Source organism: Acanthisitta chloris, unplaced genomic scaffold (assembly GCF_000695815.1).
Source record: "Acanthisitta chloris isolate BGI_N310 unplaced genomic scaffold, ASM69581v1 scaffold15897, whole genome shotgun sequence".
Taxonomy (NCBI): Eukaryota; Metazoa; Chordata; class Aves; order Passeriformes; family Acanthisittidae; genus Acanthisitta; species Acanthisitta chloris.
In genome coordinates this window covers 19851-40359 of record NW_008681124.1, presented here as the reverse complement: position 1 = coordinate 40359, position 20509 = coordinate 19851, and the positions used below count along the sequence as shown (strand labels likewise).

The following is a 20509-nucleotide window of genomic DNA, read 5'->3' as shown; positions in this document are numbered from 1 at the left end:
AGAAATAGGAAATATGCAGAGATATGAAATACCATCAAAGTCTATAAAACCATTAAAAAACAGAGTGGCTTTCCTAGGAAGTTTCCTTGTACTCACCTCTCCACGTGAATCACTTACTCTAAAGGCACAGCAAAGCTTTTTATGGCTGCAGCTCTTGCCATCATTTATATTGGAGGGTGTAAACATCAGAAAAAAAAGCCCAGGCTCAGAGAGATCCGGGACTTTGAAGATGTGATCTGTAATATTATGCATTGCATCATTGTTTTCTATCTTAAAAGGAGGTGGCATCAGCACAGAGCTGCAGCTGTGCACTGAGCCACTGCCTCATCAGGATCCTGGAGGCAAAGCCCAGACTTGCAATGCACCTGCAAATTCTCTCATCTTGCTCTAATAGTACTGACTAAGCACTGGGGAAAAAAAATGCTCAGATGCTTGTTTACTGAAAATAAGGATCTTTCAAAACTGCAGCCATATCTGAGTGTTTGAATTATGCTGTAAAACTTCAAGATCCACAGGTGTGAAACAGTAGGAAGGGATCAAAGGTAAAGTCATACTTTTTGGGGTGGGAGGTGTTCAGGTCTTCCTGGTGGACTCTTTTCTGCAGAAAACATACCTGTAAAACACATCCCACATGAAAACAGGGTAAAAAATGCTAATTGATATATCCAAGCTCATTTCATAAAAGGCATTTCTTCTGGGCTATCCTGCCTAGATAAAATGCAGCAAGACTTCAGCTGCATATTAGAATTAATACTGGATAGAAGACTGGTTTTCTGTCTTCCCTGGCACTGCTCCAGCTGCCCACTCTCTGCTCCTTCAGGGACAGAGTCAAACCAGTTGTTAAACTCAGCTGGTGTGGGCTACAAGGGTTTGGGAGCTGCAGTTCTCCTCTCAGCTCCCTGTGATTCCTCTGCTCCTGTGATGGAGCTGCTCACCTGTTCTTCAAGTGCATGAAAAAGAATGTTTATTAATACACTGCATCCACTGTTGGACACCTCACCAAGAGCAGCCAACCAGCCCTTTATATTTAGCAACATTTTTTAGACGACTTTACCCAAGCCTCAAAGTTATTTTTTTCTTTTTCTGTTGTTTATTTTTATCCCCGCTCGGTTCTTTTAGAGCCAGCCTACCCTCTTCATCCTCCTCCAACAATAAATAATCCTGACAGGTGCAAAGATTCCACTGCCCTTCTTGTCTGATGTTTTCAAAAAGGAATTTCAGCAATTTTCAAAGCCCAGGACACCTGTGCTGCAGAGCCACGACAGTGCTGCAAACACAGCCAGCAGCTATGTGTTTCTGGGAGAGCACCCAGGTTTTCATGTGTGCTCTCACTCCTGCTCCTTTGAAAAGCTGCTGCTGCTGCTGCAAACAGAAGCTCTGCAGGTGGATATCAGATTCTCCCTTCTTTTAACTCATTACAAGGTGTGGGATTCTTATATTAGCTTGGAGTAACACTTCCTACCAGGCAGTGCTAATAGGCCTTGTTAAGAGGCCTTAAAAATAGCATTTTTACTAGCAGCTGGAAATAGATTTCCCCAGTAGACCCTTAACTCTTTGTTTCTCACAACTATTGGAATAAGAACATCACTTCCATTCGGGATCCTTGGAGTGTTTACAACCAGTGGTGAAGTTGTGTCACTACTCACACAGGGAAATGTGAGTTTCCACCATGAACATTTCCTGCTTCCATTGAAGGAAGGGGAAGTGTCTCATGCAGAGCAAAAAGTGCTGATGCATTTGCAAAGGGGAAAATAGAATCATAGAATTTAAGGGTTGGAATGGAGCTTAGAGTTCATGCAGCCCCAAGCCCTGCCCTGGGCAGAGACACATCCTCACTAGATCAGGATGCTCAAACCTCATCCAACCTTGAACACCACCAGAGTTGGAGCAGCCACAGCCTCCCTGGGCAACCTGTGCCAGTGTCTCACCAATAAAAAGGGAAGAAACCCCAATTACCCCAACCTGGTAATTTAATAATTGCCAATCACCTCCATAGATAGAGTTTTTATAAGAAAGAGAAATGGAGTTTGTAGACCAATAATTTCCTGAAAAATGATCCTGAAAATTGGTATAAGGTGTGTGCTGATACCAAGCCTAAACTTGTACACCATGTCCTCAGGGTTTTTGCTTTTGCCAGAGCTCATGGCAGCTCTGAGTCACCACCTTTGCACTGCCTTCCTCTCAATTCTTCAGCCAGGACAGATCCCAGATCCCAATCCTTCCCAATGCAGTTCAATACAGTCCTGCACTGGCCATATGTGAACACTGACAGTGTTTTCTTTGGATTCCCACTATTCCACAGCTACAATCAGCCTTCTCTATTGCTATTTATCCTTCCTCACATGAGTGGATTTGTTTTCTTCCAGCTCCCAATACACTAAATAGAAAAACACCAAATAACTTTCTGCAGGAATCATTTGCAAGAAACACACACAATTCATTAGTAGTTCCCTATTTCCACTCACATTTGGATATTCCTATTAGCCAATTTAATAGTCTATTTGATATAAATCATATTGATCTGACTCTAGAAGAGCTAAAGGTCTGCAAGATTACAGACAAAACATGACAGAAATCTGTTGGAGCCCCTTTGTATAGGAAAATGCAGGAATACCACACTGATAACTTGGACTAAGAAATATCCCATTTGCTTTATTCTATAGGCTGGAAAGAAAATAAAACTTTTTCTAATCCTCTTCTGCACCTGTTACAGGCAACTGCTAAATGATTCCTTCAGGAGAAATAGGGTAAGGAAGATGAAAGATAACTGGGTGCTGTATTTGAAAGGTTGAGAATAAAAAGCCTAATACTGAAGATAACCAATTTCTCCTGGAAAAAATGGGATCAGAAGGTACAATATGGTAAGCCTCAAGGTGAGGAAACAGGAGGAGAAAAGCCTTGTGAGAGATGACTGAGAAGCATGTGAATGCTGCCGTAACTATTGAGTATTTTTGATCAGATTTTGGACAGTCATAATTTCCTGTCGAGAAGAGATGGGTTTATCCACTCCACGAAGCTGAAGATGAATGATAAGTGATTTACCTGAGATTTTAAAGACACAATGGTGTCTTCAAGTTCCTTTCTGGAAGATGCTGGCATCATCCCTTTAAGGATTTTTTCATGTTCTTCTTGCATATTGATCAACTGTAACAGAACAAAAAGACATTTGTCTATAGATGGTGACTCTTAGACGCTGGAGATAAACTTTTTTTTTTTGCTTCTTTTGCCCAAATTGGAGTCCAAGGAAACACAGAATTGTGCTATCAAGGGAAAGGGAAGGAGGAAGAAGAAAGATTAGCAAAGATCCATAAAAAGAGGCAAAACAGACCAAAAAAAAAAAAGGAAAAAAGAAACAAAAGAATAAAAATATATGGAGAGGAAAAAATACTGAAAAAGAACCAGTAAGGCATTAGCTGGGACATGGTCTGAAGAGGCAAAAATCATTCTTAAATCCATTTTAACTGAGCATTTATACAGACAAGCACTTTGCAAATTATAGTCAGGAATTTTCTTCTTGTCTTTGGTGGGACCTGAACCCTGTGACTGGAGTGACATTTGTGCCTTGCTCCCTTGGACAAGGTGAATTACTTTTTCTCAAGACTTCTGTACAAAATTTCTTAACTTTGAGGTGCTTTTCAGCACTTTTAAAAAAAATTATTCATCAGGCAACTGTTTTTCATTCCACTTTGTGTCTTTCTCAACTTCATGGAGGGATTAAATGCTCACTTCAAATTCAGCAAGGACTGAGGTGTTTTTCTGGATTAGCAGCTGAATATGTAAATAAAGGCTCAAAGGGATTCAATATCGGATCAACTCATAAAATATCTCGAAACTTTCAAACTGAATCTTTTCTCCAATGGTGCTCCCACCAACACCACTCGGTGCTCGTTTGTAGTTATTAAATCACTGCAATCAACCATTGCAGCCACAAATCAAAGCCTCAAGTCTTAGACCTGAAGAAGCCACGAGTTACATTCCCAACTCCCTGCAAGGAGCACATGGAGCTTCCCCAGGTGAGAACCTGGTGCAGAGTTCAGCCCAAGATGTGCCAATCACCACCTCATGGCAAGAGCAGGTCGTGCCAAAATCTGCATCATGCAATTATCAATACAAAGGGCATCAAACAATCTGATGAAACATTAGGAAAATTCTCCCTGTGAGTCATTCTGACACGCAGAAGAAATCACCGAATCTTTATGCAAATCAACAATTAGAGGCTTTCCCAGGGAACTGCAAGGAAGTGATGCCACTATGCAAATCTAAAGGGGGAAAAAAAAAAGAAAAAGGTGAGACAGGAAACCTTGTTTGAACTCTCCTTGTATATAAGCCAGAGATCAAAATTTATGTTTTTCAAAGCTACACCAATAAATTCATGCTACTATTTCTATCAAGGCTTCCAAAGTTATGCATAGGTGCTTTGCCAGGATAAATATTTTCTGAGCCAACAGCTCATTTGGGTGGGGACCTTGATAGAGTAGAAACATATATTTCAGTTGATTCAACATGTTCCATTTATTCTGGGTGAGACAAGACCAGAAACAGGCAGTTAGAGCATTGAAATGCTTTTACTCCCTTCATTTTGAATCATAAAGATCTTTTTTCACTCTGCATGATCACCTGGCCAATATGGAGATGCACCAAAAATTTAATACAACTCTGCGAGGGAAATAATAATGTTCCAATTGTGCAACAGCCTTCTTGCAACCAGGTTTTAATAGCTTCATCTGCAAATGTCCTCTAAATGTGCTTTCACAATGCAGGTAACATTTGCTATTAACTCCACAAAGCACCAAGGGATCATTCCCTTTTGACAGAGGTGTTTCTTGGAAAGGCAGGAAGAAATAGGTACTGTGCTTCAAAGTCTGGAGATATATTACAGGGTCAGCTGGAAACAGAGAAGGAAAATGAGAAACAAGCCCTAGTAGCTGCAGCAGGGCTTGGGGTTGATTCCTTGCTCTGTTTCAGAGAGAAGACACTCACCTTTTTTTTTTTCAGTGAAACCTGTTCTTTGGGCTACAACTGCAATTTGTTTGTTGGAGAAGGCAAAACATGCTCCTTTGGGCTGTGCTCACTAGTAATTGCACCATGATAAGATGAAGATAAGTTCCCAGCTGTTTCCTGCCATAGTATGGTAAACAACATGCTGATTTTTTTTGGCTGAAGTTACCATCAAGGTTTATTGACCCAAGAGATTAAAACAGAGCATGGCAAAAGTCTAAATCACTTCTCATAACTGAAATCACACCGAGGGGCTAATGGTGACTCGTTTGAATGGGGGAAGGGTTTTATTTTTGAACACTTTCTTTTTGACCAATGCAAGTTATGTCTGCAGGGATAATATTTTGTGTGCCTTAAAGGCTTTTTTGTTCTTTTATAGCCTCAAGCTGCCTCCCTAGGATCCACAAATACTGTGTCTCCTCTTGCACTCTTGAGGGATGCTTAAAATTGCAATTCTTCAGCCCTCAGGAGGGCTTTAGCCTGCTGGATGAGGATGGCTCTATTTCATTTGCTGTTGTGTTCGTTTTTCTTCAGTCCTGAGAAAGCTTTTTTTCCCCCTGAAAATTCATTTTGGTGAGTTGATTTAATCCATGAACCCCCAGGAAGGTTTTATAGCTTTTAATATTAAGCTGCCACACTGGTCTTTGTTTATTCAGGTTGGTGGCTAACATATGAGGTTGAAAGTTTTGCCATCAATCATCTTTGGTGTCAGCAGAACCAACGGAAAGCTGAAGTTGCCACACATAGCTCATGTGTGCTTAGTCACATGATAAATGGGGGGAAAAAAGAAGAGATAAATATTCACACAATTGTGAAAAAAAGCAGGGGAGTTGTAATTTCACAGACTACAATGAGATTATGTCAGAGTTGGGCACTGACCATTCTTAAAAGACATAAAATTTGGGTTTGATGCAAAGAAGAGAAATATCCCAACCTGAGCTTTCCAAACCAAGGGGTCAGACCTGGCCTGATGTTTACTAGTAGAATCATAGAATTGTTTAGGTTGGAAAAAGCCTTTAAGGTCAAGTCCAACCTTCAACTCAGCACTGCCAAGGTCACCACTAAACCATGTCCCTCAGCACCACATCCAGACACCTTCTAATTCCCTCCAGGGATGGTGGCAATCATTTCCCTGGGCACTAGTGCAAGATGAGTTTCAATTTTACTACTTCAAGGAGCCTTTGGGTGGCACAACTCAGTTTTGCAGCTACTCATCATCTCCACAACCCTCAGAGGGATGTTGGTGTGGCTGGGTTAGAGGCAGGTGGGACCACAGGGCCCATGAGGAACAAACCCCATTGGGACCTCACTGTGCTCTGCTCTCTTTCCTCTTTGAAAGAAACAACTTAGGCACATCCAGGAGAAATATCCAAGCTGATCAGATGCATTTTAGTCCATGTGCTTAGAACAGCCTGGAAAGCAGAAGATATTCTGTGTCTCATCTGAGAGGTCTGTGATGCTGAGCTCATCATCCACGACACATTGGCCCAGTGCAAAATCCTCATCTCATTAAGAAAAAAGAATGAAAAAATCCAAACCCCTCAAAGAAATACAACCTTCTCCAGACTTCCCAGCTGAAAATTACTTTCTCTGGACCAGGGGAGCATAAGGAAACCACAAAAGAAGCTCTGATGTAAACATTGCCAAAGCAAACGAAGCAACCACAGAAGAGCTCTTCAAGTTCCTTTAAAAGAAATAAATCTTGTCTTGAAGGGCATGAAGTTAACATTGTGTTTATGGCAGATAAGAATCAAAAGGCAGTTCCCTTAACTAGGGTGTTGTGGGTTTTTTAGTATCTTGATTTCTGCCTGTTTATAATATTTATGAAGGATAATCACTCCACGTGTGCCAGGAAATACTAGGAGAGTGACCAAAAGGCATAATTAGGATCACTGAATTGTTATCAAATTTTCTCCATGTTTCAGGGTGAGTAAGACAAGAAGAGTAATTTCCTGTCTCTCTCAAATCCTTCCCTGAATTAAACAATTGTTTGCTACAATGGTGCTTAGAACAGAAATCTCTTGGAAAATGTTAAGCATCTGCTCTGCAATACACATCTGCAGATCAAGGGGTGAAAGAACTGCTGTAATAAATCTGAAGACAGGTCAGGCTACCAAAAAGGTAAAAATTCCTCCTTCAGCCTTAGGCAAATAATTTAATCTCAGAATAAAGTCTCCTCCTTCTAAATGAGGCTAATGATAATAATAATAACATTCAACCTCACTCAGGTGGTGTGAGATGGCTGAAGGAATTTTCTGAAAGCCCTTTGAAAAGGGCAACTGAAGGACAAATTACTACAATGCCATCCCAATTAAAACAAGCCAACCCTAATCAACAACAACAAAACCACCGAAAAACCCAACAGAAATGCAAAGAATAGTTAATCACTGCTTGTTTGTGTCATCCCTAATGGCAAGGACTCCTCCTTTGCTTCTCAGCACTCCTGAAGGCTGAGTGAGCTCAGTTCCACTCCCATAAAACCTCGATGAGTCCATATGTGTCCCCTCCTCCTTCAGTTGACCTGGGGGACACTGAGCAATGTCTGCAAACCAACCAACATTGGCAATTCCCTTGTATTTCAGATCTCTCCAGTTCCTGCTGTAAGAGAATATTTAACTGGAGCTTGAAATCTGCTGCAACAATTTTTTCCTAATGAAGAATCCAATGATATATCCATTTTTTTTCCAGTGGAGATCAAGGTCCGAACGTTTCTCTTTTCAGAAAAGAATCAAACAGAAATATCCACTGCTTTTCAGTCCACATCCTCTCTTGTTTCAGGCAGTGGCAATTTCGATTCTTCCTGTGCAATGGCTGTTGAAATATGGTTCTCCCAGATTTGGAGAACTAGCCTGCAATCTGATACAAATGTTCTCAAGTTCTTAAGAAAAGTAATGAACACCATAAATCCCATGAATTTGGCTCAGCTGAAAACAGTAACCAAGCAAGATCAGCTGAGCAAGTTATTTTGTCAAGTGAACACCATGTTGTTCTCCACTGAGAAAAAGATCCTGCTGGAGCACCTCCCCTGGCCTGACACTTCCAATAAAGCATAAATTGGTGGCACAGCCTCCTCTTTGTTTGTCTGTCTTTAGCCAGTAAACCATCCGAGCATCCAAAACATTTTTGCCTTGTTGTTTTACTAACCCACAGGGACCTCCAGCCCTGCTGAGCTCCTCACTGTGCACTCAGCTTGCTGCTCCAAGTCATTTTTTTTTCCCCCCCAACCTGCATCCAAGTGGCCTTATGACTTCAGTGGCTTGTATTTCAACATCTTTCTTTTCGGAACCAAGATCTCCCACCTGGAAAATCCTCTGTTTGTACTTAAGCAATCCAAGTCCATATAATTCATAGCTGAAAAGGAAGGCAAGGCAGGCAAAGCTTTTGAAAAAAACACCCCACCAGTGGGCTGCATATGGCAAGAACAGCATTCTTGGGATTACACGAGTTGGAGAGGAATAAAAGCTTTCACTGTCAACACCATGGAACAACCAGGAATGTTGTGGCTAGAAAATTCGCGCTGTTCTCTCAACCTCCCCCTCTCCAGAGCTCTGCTATTGTTCCAGCTGGGATTTGGAGGATCTTGGACTTATTTTCTTCTCCTTGCAGATGACTCATGGCAGATGCCATCTTTGTTCCCTGAGCACTGTTTCTCTCAGCTCAGCTCTGGTCAGTGCTGTCTGTTCATCAGCCCAAGGTGTCATCCCCAGCAGGAGGGTCATCCCCTGCAGGGAGTGAGTGGGACATGGGGACAGACACCCCTGGTACCCCCTGACTGGGAGAAACCCATCCCAAACCAGCCCAGCTGCTCACCAGTGCTGCTGGGCCAAAGCTGCAAACACATGGGGCTCATTTCTGCCTCTGTCGACTCCTAACGCACTATCAGGATAACAAGTCTGAAATCAAGCTATAAGCAGCTCTGGCACCACCACTGGAATATATTTATGGATTTCAGCTTTACATTCCAGCATGTGTTACCTTCCACATCATCCCTCCCACCCCAGGGTGGCTGAGCAGGGGAAGGTTCCAGTGTGGGACACAGGAGGTGCTGAGTGCTCCCCAATGCCAGGGAGAGCTGACAGAGCTCAGCAGCAGCAGGATCAGGCTCAGTATTTTCACACTGACTGTGTGAACATGCAGATCTTGGTAGATATTAATCAGAAGCTACTTTTACAATCACCATTTCCAAGAACAAAAAGCCAATCAGTGTCTCAACTGGAAAAGCAACTGCCAGAGTTTGCAAAGCATCAGGGTTGGGAAGAGCCTGCCCAGCTTTGGGCAGGGGTGAGGAAAGGGAGAGCAGGAGACAGTCATTTGGTGCTGACTACACTGCAAATAAATTAATACTTGAGAATTTAAATGAAGGTAAAGATCAGCAGAAAGTTGCTCTTTTTCAGTCCTTTTTTTAGCTCCATCCAGGCCTCTAGAAAACGTGGGAGAGATGCACTGGAGATGAAATGTCTCTGCTCATCCACCAGCTCCTACATCCATTCCCATTTCCTCTTCTTTGAATTCCCTGCACTAAGTACCAGCATCTCTGTCCCTTGCAGTGCCACTTGAACAGCTTCTGAAAGAACAAAATGCCCTTAATTGATAATAAGCAAACAAACCACAGACTCTCCAAAATCAGCTACTGCTCTCTTAAAAGAAAGATCTCTTTCCCATTCACTATTCTTTAAGACAAAGAGCAAGAAAACTGACATTTGAAAATATTCTCTAATTCCTGCACACTGGCATATGCTTCTCTTCTCTTCTGGTAACAATTCTCCTTCTCCTTTTAACTGCTTTTTCTGTACTTTCTGTGCTGCCTTTCTCCAGCTGGTCACCTCGTTTCAGCCATGCAGTCTCTTCTATAAAGTAGATGTGTATTTGTGTGTTTTCCAGTTGTGTCTGATTACCAAAGCTAACATTTGATCACTGACTTCCACACGTACATCATCATCATCAAATCTTTTCCCTCTGACAGTTGCACAGTTGGTGAGAGTCTTCTCTCCTGCAGCTCCTGCCATATGGAGCTCCTGGGAACTTTCAACTCCATTGATTTCCAGCTCCTTTCAAATCCCACCTGCAAAGCTGTTTTTCTGTGCTTGAATCTCAGCTTCTATCTCCTTCTGCTAATCTGAAACTTCATGCTATACAGAATAATTCACTATATTCATTTTCGCTCCCTTTCCTTTCATATTTGGCCATTAAAGAAAATGCTATACAGAATATGAAACGTGTCAAACGCAAAATTAGGATCAAATGCAAAATTATGATTTATTCTAACAATCTCAGGCTTAATTAAAAATGGGTGGCACTTTTCTATCAAAGTGATTAATGAATACATCAATGGAATTGTGTGTATGAGAGACACTAACTGATGTAAAAAGTGGTAGAATTGGGCACCAAATAATGTTTGTGGTCAGTTTATGGTATCTAAATCCATAATGCTTCATCCCTGGATGTGTTCAAGGCCAGGTTGGATGGGGCTTGGAGTAACCTGGTCTGGTGGAAGGTGTCCATGCCCATGGTAGGGGGTGGAACTGGATGGTCTTTTAGATCCCTTCCAACCCAACCCAACCCAACCCATTCTATGTAGACATCATTGCCATACAATTATAGGGGGACTTATATCCATGAAAGGTGATAGAGATATAACCACAATCAGGCTGATTCTTCCCCATCAGCCTCTGTTGGGAAGGCTGAAAGGAGAACAACATGCTCAGGATGCTGTGGTCTGTGTGCCCCAAACAGCCCAAGCACTGTGCTCCCACTCCCATCAGATCCTTCCCTGCCTCTCTGTGTCTCTCCAGCATCTTCCCTTCAATGAAAATATTTGAAATTTGTTCAGCACAAGTACTTAGAAAAGAAATTTTCTATTGTGCAGAGGTGGAACCAGTGGATTTACGGGTGTCAGCCTGTGGGGAGCTATGTCCCTCTGCCTGTTGGTCTCCTGCATTTTTCACAATGTATGAAATGCTTTATGGCAGGAACACAGCTGAACACACAGGTCCCTCCTGAGCCCAGTCTGGGGGTTTTGGCAGAGCAGTGGATGGAGGAGATGACAGAAGGTCCTTCCTCAGCCATGCAGAACTGCACAAAACCAAACACTCTTCAAATCCATCCCCTCCAATCTGTGCTGGTCACATACAGAAACTGCAGGAACTATTTTAATGTGCCAATATTTGCTGTTGCTGTTCCTGAAAGTCACAGTGGAAATTCCTTGCAGGTTCTCCCTCTCTTCCCCATGGCCCCAGGGCCTGCTGAGCCCTGGTGGCAGCACCAGGTTTGCTCTCTGTGACTCACTGCTGTGGTTGGGATCCTTCACATCTACACTGAGCTTCCCATTTCTGTGGGAGCACAAATGGGTCTCTGGGGGAGAAATTCTGGAAGCATTTCAGTGATGTGGGCCAAAGCAAGCAGAGCAAACAGCAGAATTTCATCACCACCTCCAGCCTGTGCTCACTGTTCTCGGTTTCCAAAATGTTCCTCAGCTCGGTGAATCCAAGGCTGCCTCCATCCTCCTCACCTGCACCTGGCCACAAAGCCAACTGGGATTTTTAAATACCTAGCCTAAAGCTTATTAGGCTGATTTTAGGCAACTGGAACATGTTCTGAGAAAGACAACCCTTTGAGAAGGACTGAGAATTCAAGGCCCCAAATTGCCATCTGAAGGCACTTAAAACTCTGTCATACCTCTAAAAATGACAGAATCCTAGAAAGGGTTGGGTTGGAAGGGACCTTAGAGACCATCTCATTCCAATCCCACTGCCATGGGCAGGGACACCTTCCAATGGATAATCTTTCTGGAAAGAAATATGGACAAAAATCCCTAAACTAAAGGGATAACATCACTCAAGATTTCCAGCCATCATATTAAGAACTACTTGGGACCCAAACTGTGGACATCAGTGTCCACTGCTCATCTGTGTCTCACTGATTCCCTGCTCACAGCTCCACAATCCCCTGGCAGCAGCACAATTCCCAGCCAGGAGAAGGTGTGGCAAACCTTAGAAGTTCTCTGTGCTCCACAGCAAGTGAAGTTTCAGAAGGATGCATCACAGCATTCATCTGAGAACAAATATATTTAGTTGGCATGGAAACAGCAAGTTGGGCTGAATGTGGTAAATATCCAGCAGTCATAAAAAATCGAGCAAGTCAGGATAACAAACATTAAGAAGTGGCTGAAAGCTTTTGAATCATGGCTCTTTTACAATTATCACTCCTGTTTTCATTTGAACATGAGGGAAATCCACTTAAACTAAGCTGTTCCGTTTTATGCCAAATACTTCTACAACATCCTCCTTCAGATAACTCCTTTCTCCCTTTTTTTTGTAATCTATTTGAGAAAATAAAAAGAAATTAAAGGGCTGGAAAGCTCCACTGCTTTTCTCCTTCATTTCCTCAGCCATATTAATGAATTGAACATAACTGATTTTCTCTCTCAGAGAATCTCTCTCCTTTAAAACTCCTTTTAAGACTTGACTGCTTGGAGGAGTATCCTGATGGTTTGAGTATCTACAGTGTTGCTACTTCAGTTGTTTGTGACCATGAGGAACTTTTCCCCTTCTATTATCCCTAATTTTACATCATACTCAATCCACCCCCAGAGCTAGAAACATTAGAACAAGGAAAGTAAAGAGTAGTTTGTTTTTTTCCCTGAGAAAATTCTTGCATGTAATTCCCAAAAGAGAAATTCTTGGAGCTTTCTAGTAAACTGAGTTGGGGTGATTGCCCTTAAAAAAAGAATGTGAGATTAAATGAGTTATGCTAAAGACATCTAGGCAGTAAAGCAAAAAGATACTACCATGAATTTTTATACAGGCTCCAATTCAGCAAAATTTGTTACACATGCCTGAATTTCTGGATTCATTAAGGTACAGGGTTGAGCTCTCACTGATGTGTGTCATTTTTAATTACACATTCACAGGATGTAAAGTCTCCTGCAGGAACAATTGAGATATTTTAACCATGACTGACAAATGCACAAAGCCACAGGACTTAGGAAAGAGAAACATTTTCAGCAGCCTGAAAGATCTTTCTGTTGGAAATCTTATCTCACATCAGAGACAACCAAGTGATGCACTCCAAGAGTCTCAACAGAGAAACACAACCTAAATGGGCTTAGTTGACAGGAAGGTGATGCCCAGAGTTATGTGGTACTGAGGCACAAAAAACTTCAGCAAATGGTCTGGACACACCCAGAATTCCTAGAAACCTTCCCTGAGAGCTTTAACTGTCTTGGGACTACATATATAAATATATATACATAAAACTATACATTAAATGTGAGTTACACTTCACTTACTGCCAGTTTGCCACTTTCCCAGAACATAACAACTTATGTTTTAAGAAAGGGACATCTAATTTTTGAAGAATTGAATTTTGAAAAATTTTTGAATTTTTGACATCTTCACATCCAACATTTTGATGTGAAGAAAGCTGATACAGCTCTGAGTCTCCAATCTCCAAGGGCAGAACTGAACACATGGACCATGGTCCTAGAAAACCAGGATAGGGATAGGACAACCTTTACGGAAAAGATAAAATTATTCAGGCTGGTCAAAGTGGGAGAAGTTCCCAGGCACTTGGGACAAACCTGACTGGAACTGATCATTGCAGCACTGGTGAGGCAACACAGCTACAACAGGATTGCATCTACTCCCACTGTAAAGGGGATAGAAGAAATAAGCAGGAATAAACACAAATTCATCCAAGAACACAAAGTATGGCAGTGGAAAAGCTCCATAAAAATAACAGCTCCTCTCCAACTGCAGCTCCACACTCACTTCTAGACAGCTCAGGGTTTGCTGACAAAGTCCTACAGATTTCTCCCCTTTATTTATAGGACAGTTTGTCTCTCTGGATAATTATAAGGAAGGTTGAGCCTGTGTGATCACCACAGGGTTATTGTAACAAAGAGTTAAGCTTTGCTGCTCTGTCAAGTCATTCTTAGAGACTGAAGAGTTATAAGGACATTGCACTGAAAAAACAGCCAACATGGAGCACTAAGATACCACCCAACAAGCCATAACGAGAAACAGCTTTTTATTTTTAATTAAAAGCACAACAAAATGTTTTTTCATGTCTCATTCATTTGTTTGTTGTTGTTATAGAATCAAAACATGAGATTTTTCCTTTTAATGAAAACCAGAAGCTGTTTAACCCTCTCTCCTCCTTATTCATAGACATGTAAAAGCTCTGAAAAGTGACTTTTGTCACAGTGCCAGAGCAAATCTCCATGTTTGATGCAATTCTGATTCAGACAATATTTGGTAAAGCAGAAAGCAACTTAGTGCCTTGAATCTTTCAGCTCCCTGATCGGCTGATGAGTTGCTAACTCCTGTTAGCACTTGATGAACATGCTCACAGGTAGCCTGGCCAAACTTAATAACTGTCAGCATCTCAGAGCTGTCATAGTTGCATTTTCCTTCTGGAGAGATAAGCAGAACTAATGGATTAACCAGTCCCAGAGAAGACACACTAACAACTCTCAAAATGTTTGTCTGCAAAATAGACCAAAGCCACCTAAACAAAACCATCCCCAGTGGCTCCAGCAGCTCCACAAGGTCCCAGGGGATGAATGGCAGAGAGAAGACCACTGGGGATATGAGTGATCTCAAAGTCTGCCCAGATGCTACCACCTTGCAGGAAAACTCAAAGATGGATAGTACACTGTAATATAAATAACCTTTCTGTTCAGTGCTGCTGGGGAACAGGACATTGCCAGCTGAGCTAGTCAATAATTTGGCATGGACAGGATAGTTCTGTAGGTTGGTTTGGACCAGGTGCTCATGTAAGAGGAAACCCTGAAGGCAGCAAGGGAGAGCACCCTGTGAACCTCTATGTGCAGCTTTCTACCTCTGCATTCCACAGGTCATTTGCTGTTTCTTCCTCTGGAGCCTCTCTCAAAATGGGTCTGACCAAAAGCAAAATGGCAATGATAAAGAAAACGAGAAAAAAGAGATTTGGAAGAGGACATCACTCAGCATGTGCAGCCAGTGCTGTTCCCTGGGAGGGACTGCTGTGCCTTAGAGAGCTGAGTTTCCTTCTCCTTTTCCAGGAGACTCTAAAGCCAAAATGCAGTGCTTGTAGGCCAACTCACTGCCCCAGATTGCTCTGATGCTGCAATAGTGTAGCTAAGGATGAACCTGGCCCAACATCTGGATCTGGGAGGCAGAGGGGGAAGACAATGGAACAGCTAATCACTGACTCTCCAGAGAGGAAACAGATGAATGTAAACACCAAGGATGAAAGAGGATTCCCATGTGCAAATAAGATGACAACAACTGAGGAAAACTATTTGAAATGAAGGATTATTAATCTTCTATAATCACCTCAAATAATTACCCCTGCAAATAGAGTTAGAAATGTTTCATGTAGGATACATGTTATTGATACTGTTTACTCAGCACCAAATAAAGTTCTCAAATGCTGCAAAAACTGATTTGGTTTAGAACAATCTGTAAATCTGTACATGATTCAGATATTCATCACCTGTGTATTTTCCTGACTATTTCAGTCTGATCTGGTTTGAATGCAAATTGTTGACATGCTGTTTCAATATGAGTCTGTAAACACCATTTTGCTCAAAGCACACTAAATCTCTGACTTCACTGATAGTGGCCAGAAATGTTTTAGCACTATTAATCATACAAAACTGTTTACAGACAAACATGTTAGGACAATGAATGCAGAAGATCAGGACGAAAGATTATTTTTAGTTCAGCTATTGTCCAGTTATAATCTTCTTCATACAAACCACTAAACAACAGGTCTGAAGAGTCTCAGAAACCTCTCCTCAAACAGCCCAGTCAGCTGAAAACAGTTCAAAATAAATGCATCATTTAACAGCTAGAATATTTGAAATACCAACTTGCAATAGAGAGCAGGAGATAAGTATTTGCCTGAAGGGTTCAGACAGTTTAATGCTCTTTTATTACCAACAAAACAGAACAGAAAGCAAGCTGAACATTTTGCAGGAAAATATGTCCTTTCGCTTTGAAGCCAGATATTATTATTTTTAACCACCAAACCTCCTTGCCCAAGGGAAGAGGACAGGGAGGGGACAGCACCCAGTACCTGCTCTTGGCTCTGCAGGCTCAAGTGTTGCAGTTTCCTCTCTGTAGCACAGAGCTGAGCACGGTACCTTTCCACTTTGTCTTCTAAGGCCTGAAACAACACCAAGGGATGCAAAACACGTGTGAGAAACATGGGAGAGCAAGAAAACTTACAGAGAAAACTTAGGAGAGCAGTATGAGTCCTGCTGCTCCTAGTAAGACGTGACAGAGTCAGTTTGGCCACTCATTGAGTAAAGTTGCTCTGCACAGGTAGGACCAGGATTGAACAGGAGTACAACAGTCAATAGTTCCATCTTCTTAGAGGCTACAAGTATTCATACTAAAAATGTAATCAATACCCTCAAAGGGATCTCTTGGGTATTCAAGGAAGGCAAATGGAAATATTGCAACAACTGCATTTGATTTTTGTTACCATCTTATTCCTACAACTTGTGTTTCCCAAGGACAGTTTTGCAGTGCACCAATAGTTTTTACTTTCAGCCAGAAGAATAATCCTTTCTCTAGAAAACAATGTCTGGAATTCACAGTGGAAATGTATCCCATATTATTGCACTGGGATGAGGGTTTCCCTTCCTGCCCCAGAGTCAAGTCTGGGATGTGATCTACAAATCAAGTCTATATAAATGGTAATAAATTAAAGGAATATGATGATCATGTCACTTTACCACAACTAGCCAAGCTTTATTTAGTTCAGAAGCAATCACTAATCTAATAAAATGCATCAACAAATGCATTTTGCCATGATTGTTCTTATATATTTATTTTTACTATGGCACTCACTCAGAGCCTTGATCTCTTTTGTTCTGTGCTTAACAAAAGAACAGCTTGCCCCAAGGAACTGATAGTCTATGCTATTTCTAACAGATACACACCAAACAAACAATACAAAGTTTCAAAGATTTTTTTTCTTTTTTTTTGAAAGTTTCCTCCTCATTGTTGGGTGTTTGAATACAAGCTTAACATTTACTTACACATTTACTGAAAGCTTAGTGATGTTGTCAGCTTGAATAAAAGCATTGTTAACTGCAAGTGCTGACTCCAGGCAAAGAGCACAATGTGCATGGGGGATTGACACCAGCACAGAGGCTGTGGCTGCAGAAAGGGAATATTTTGAGTTATCTTTTGTATGGCAGGAAATCAGGGCAGTGATAGTCATCAGCCCAAGGTGAGGTGCAAGGGCAGGGCTGGACCTGGGAAGGGACTCACGTTGGATATTCACTGTAAATGCCACTGAAGGAGCCTCCAGAGCTGCTTTTTAAAAGCTGAGCTGCACAGAGACCCTTGGCTCATAGGAGCACAGAACTACTAAGGCTGGAAAAGACCTCCAAGATCAAGTCCAAGCTGTGATCAATCCCCCCATGCCCACTAAGCCTTACTATGAAACTCCTCATCTACTTGTTCTCTGAACACTTCCAGGGATGGTGACTCCATCACCTCCCTGGGCAGCCCATGCCAATGCTTAACCACTTTGCCAGTGAAGAAATCTTTCCTAATATCCAACCTGAACCTCCCCTGGCACCTCTGCCTCTCCCTTGAGAGGAGAGAGCCCTGAGCCCACAGCCTAAGGTGCTTTGCAGAACATGTCATATGGTTAACATTTGCTTCCTCCCAGTAGAACATCCCTGCAGACCTCAGGAGTGTTACAAGGACTCATGGTGCAAAGATTTAACAGGAAAAAAAAAACCCTTGCTCTTTTCCACAGCACTGAAATACTGTACTCTCCAATAATTTACAAGCTAAAATTGCTATGGAGATAAGATAAGAGGACTACTTATGCTAGATCCTGCATGCTGTTTTGAAGTGATGCCAGGCATTAACTTTAAAGTCTCATAGCTATAAGACTATTACATGTGCTGATGCCAAAAATTGTAACCAGACCCAAACATGAACCTTACATCTGCCCAGGGACTTTTACACTGTCCCTGCTTTGGAGCAATTCTGAAATCCAGGTTTGAATACTTAACCTGTCTTCAATATCCAGCTTGCAGTCCCAGGAATTTGCATAAATATAATGAAATCTATGTAGGCATTGTAGGCTTTTTGTTTTCTTTTGGTACATCTGATCTTGTGAGGAAACACACAAACAAACACACTGTGTTTTAAAACTAAAGGGTCACACAATGTGGAAATGCAATGAGGAACAGGGTCAGCCCATGGATCAGAAATATCACCAAAAACCCAATTAATTGGACAAAAGTCCTGCCATAAACCCACAGTATCCAGATATAACCAGCCCAGGATGACTCTCAGGAACATTCCTGGAGCATGTTTTGGATAAACTACAAAGTATGACCCATCTCCTCTTTCAGGAGCAGCTTTTCCAGTCCAAATGGCTCAGCATGGTGAAAAACAAGGAGGGAGGAAACCTCAGCACACATCAGTCATCCTTCCCTTGTGCTCAAGAGGAAGTTCCACACTTTCACAGGACTTTGAAGATGGTCAAGAGATAACATGTGTATGTACAAATGAATGTGCATTAGCCTCAGAGAACACATTTACATCACACAGATCTCCAAGCACAAAACAGGGTCTCAAACTGGTCCAGCCCAAGACACCAGCCACGTGGTGGCAAAGAAAACTGGTGCTCTGCTCTTTCCTGCCTTCACTTCTCCATTTTTACCTTCCTTATTGACAACAGACAAACATATCTTTGCAGAGGTTCCTTTAAATCTGAGGGTTTGCGATGCATCTGTAAGTAATTTAATTTGGGAAATTCAGATAGCACAGTCTTTGTTAGGTCCACCTACTCCAGAGAGTGTTTGCCAGTGTGGAGAACACGTGTTTGAGCTCATTATGAGTGCAGAAAATGTCTTAAATTTAGCAATAAGGTATTTTTACTACAGCATGTAAGTGCAGCAAACTATCAAGTCTTACAATTATTACTTCACCAATTGTCCAAACCAGAACACACTGAAGGAGTTCACAGACTTTTCCAATCACATCCTAATTGGCTCTTGGCAGATTTTGCATCGGGATGGCAAAAAAAACCCAACTAACACCTCAGATCAATCACAAATACCTCTAACTGGAGCCTTTTTGTGAACCAGATCCCTTTGTAGAACCTGGTTTTGTGTATAAAAGATACTCCATGAGCAATTCATGTTCATTTGAGTATTACAGCAAAGAAAAGGCAAACCTAAAGATCAGCATTTGATCAAAGTTGAGCCCAAAAAGACAAAGTAACATCAAAATCTCATAGTTGCTGTACACTCCTGCATAGGATTAGTTCTGAAAATAGCAATTAGAAGTAAGCAAGTTTGTTGCCCATGATTTTAATTTGCTAGGAGGAATCCTGATGGATGTCATGAATAATTCACTTTTTTGAAGATCACACTGAAAATTCTCTTTATTGTCAAAAATAGGCAGTGGCCAGAGCCTGAATGCTGATGGCTGTCCTGAAGCTATACCAGCACCCTCAGTCTCTTTCTGTATCTAAAGAGAAGCTTTAGCCATGTAGAATACTCCTAAAAACAGCCTGAGACTTACCCCAGGTACATCCCAGAACATCTCTTCTGCAAAATTCAACTATGTTTTCTTTTGCTTAGAAATGCAGTTTTTATCCTGCAGCCTCAACATGTCACATTTTACTGCCACCAAAAAAGAGCTTATGATCAATAACTGCTGAGATTAAGAAAAAGGGATTAAAAAATAAAAATCCAGGCCAGTTTTTAAGTGTCAGAGGCTTTTTTTTTTTTCCTGAATGGAAAACAAAAATTTCACTTATTTAGCTGAATTTTCCCAGGTAAGAATGAATCTCTGTCCCTCAGCTGGGCTAAGTTGCCTTGCATCACTGCTATAAAGTGAGGATTTTATTTTCAGTTAAACAGGCTTTCAAATGCCATGTAAACATGTTTGCTGTTCAATGTCTACACCATACCTGACCTTGGAAGTGCTTTGTGTTGGCCAGAGAACAAAGCACTGAAATGTTTTGCTTTCCAGCCCAGATATCCTACACTTTGAAAAGCTCTTAAAAATGTAAATGAGATAATAAGCTCCACTGCAACAATGTGGGTGAATTAGAGCTGTAGAAAAAGGAACATTCATTTGATTGAGTTCTAAAAATGGAAAGGATCCTAAAATAAAATCCTATTGTTTTGGTCACACACAGCATGGAGAGGCAGAAGAAGGATGGAAGAGAAGAGCAATGGCTTTGAGAATACACCACTGAAGCATCACAGGTTGAATTTGGGACCTGAAGAGGAGTTTGGGGACGAGTCCATCACTGTCTCTGTGATATGTGAGATGTTGGGTGTTGGCTGATGTGGAAGGAGAAAGATCATCTGACCTGCATTTCTAGGTAGGCACTTTTTCCCCCCCTATTATTCGATTGTGGGTTGATTATCACCAGCAGAACATTTAGTGAGGTTTATTTCAAACCCAACTGGAGCCTTTTGCAGACAGTGGCACAGCACACATAGAGTTGGGGCATGTGGAGCAGCTCACAGAGACAC

The 20509-nt window shown here is 41.7% G+C and overlaps 1 protein-coding gene across 1 annotated transcript in view; it reads right to left on the bottom strand.

Annotated features, from left to right (window-relative positions):
* Window positions 1-502: 502 nt before the first annotated feature.
* The window catches only part of LOC103805347 (centrosomal protein of 112 kDa-like), a gene marked incomplete at its 5' end in the record, with an annotated part of 37746 nt that continues 17739 nt past the window's right edge, over window positions 503-20509 (bottom strand). Inside the window, 3 exons of the mRNA XM_009077991.1 lie at window positions 503-613; window positions 3043-3144; window positions 16060-16149. Of these exons, the coding sequence (XP_009076239.1) occupies window positions 503-613; window positions 3043-3144; window positions 16060-16149 (303 nt within the window). The remainder of the gene's footprint in view (window positions 614-3042; window positions 3145-16059; window positions 16150-20509) is intronic.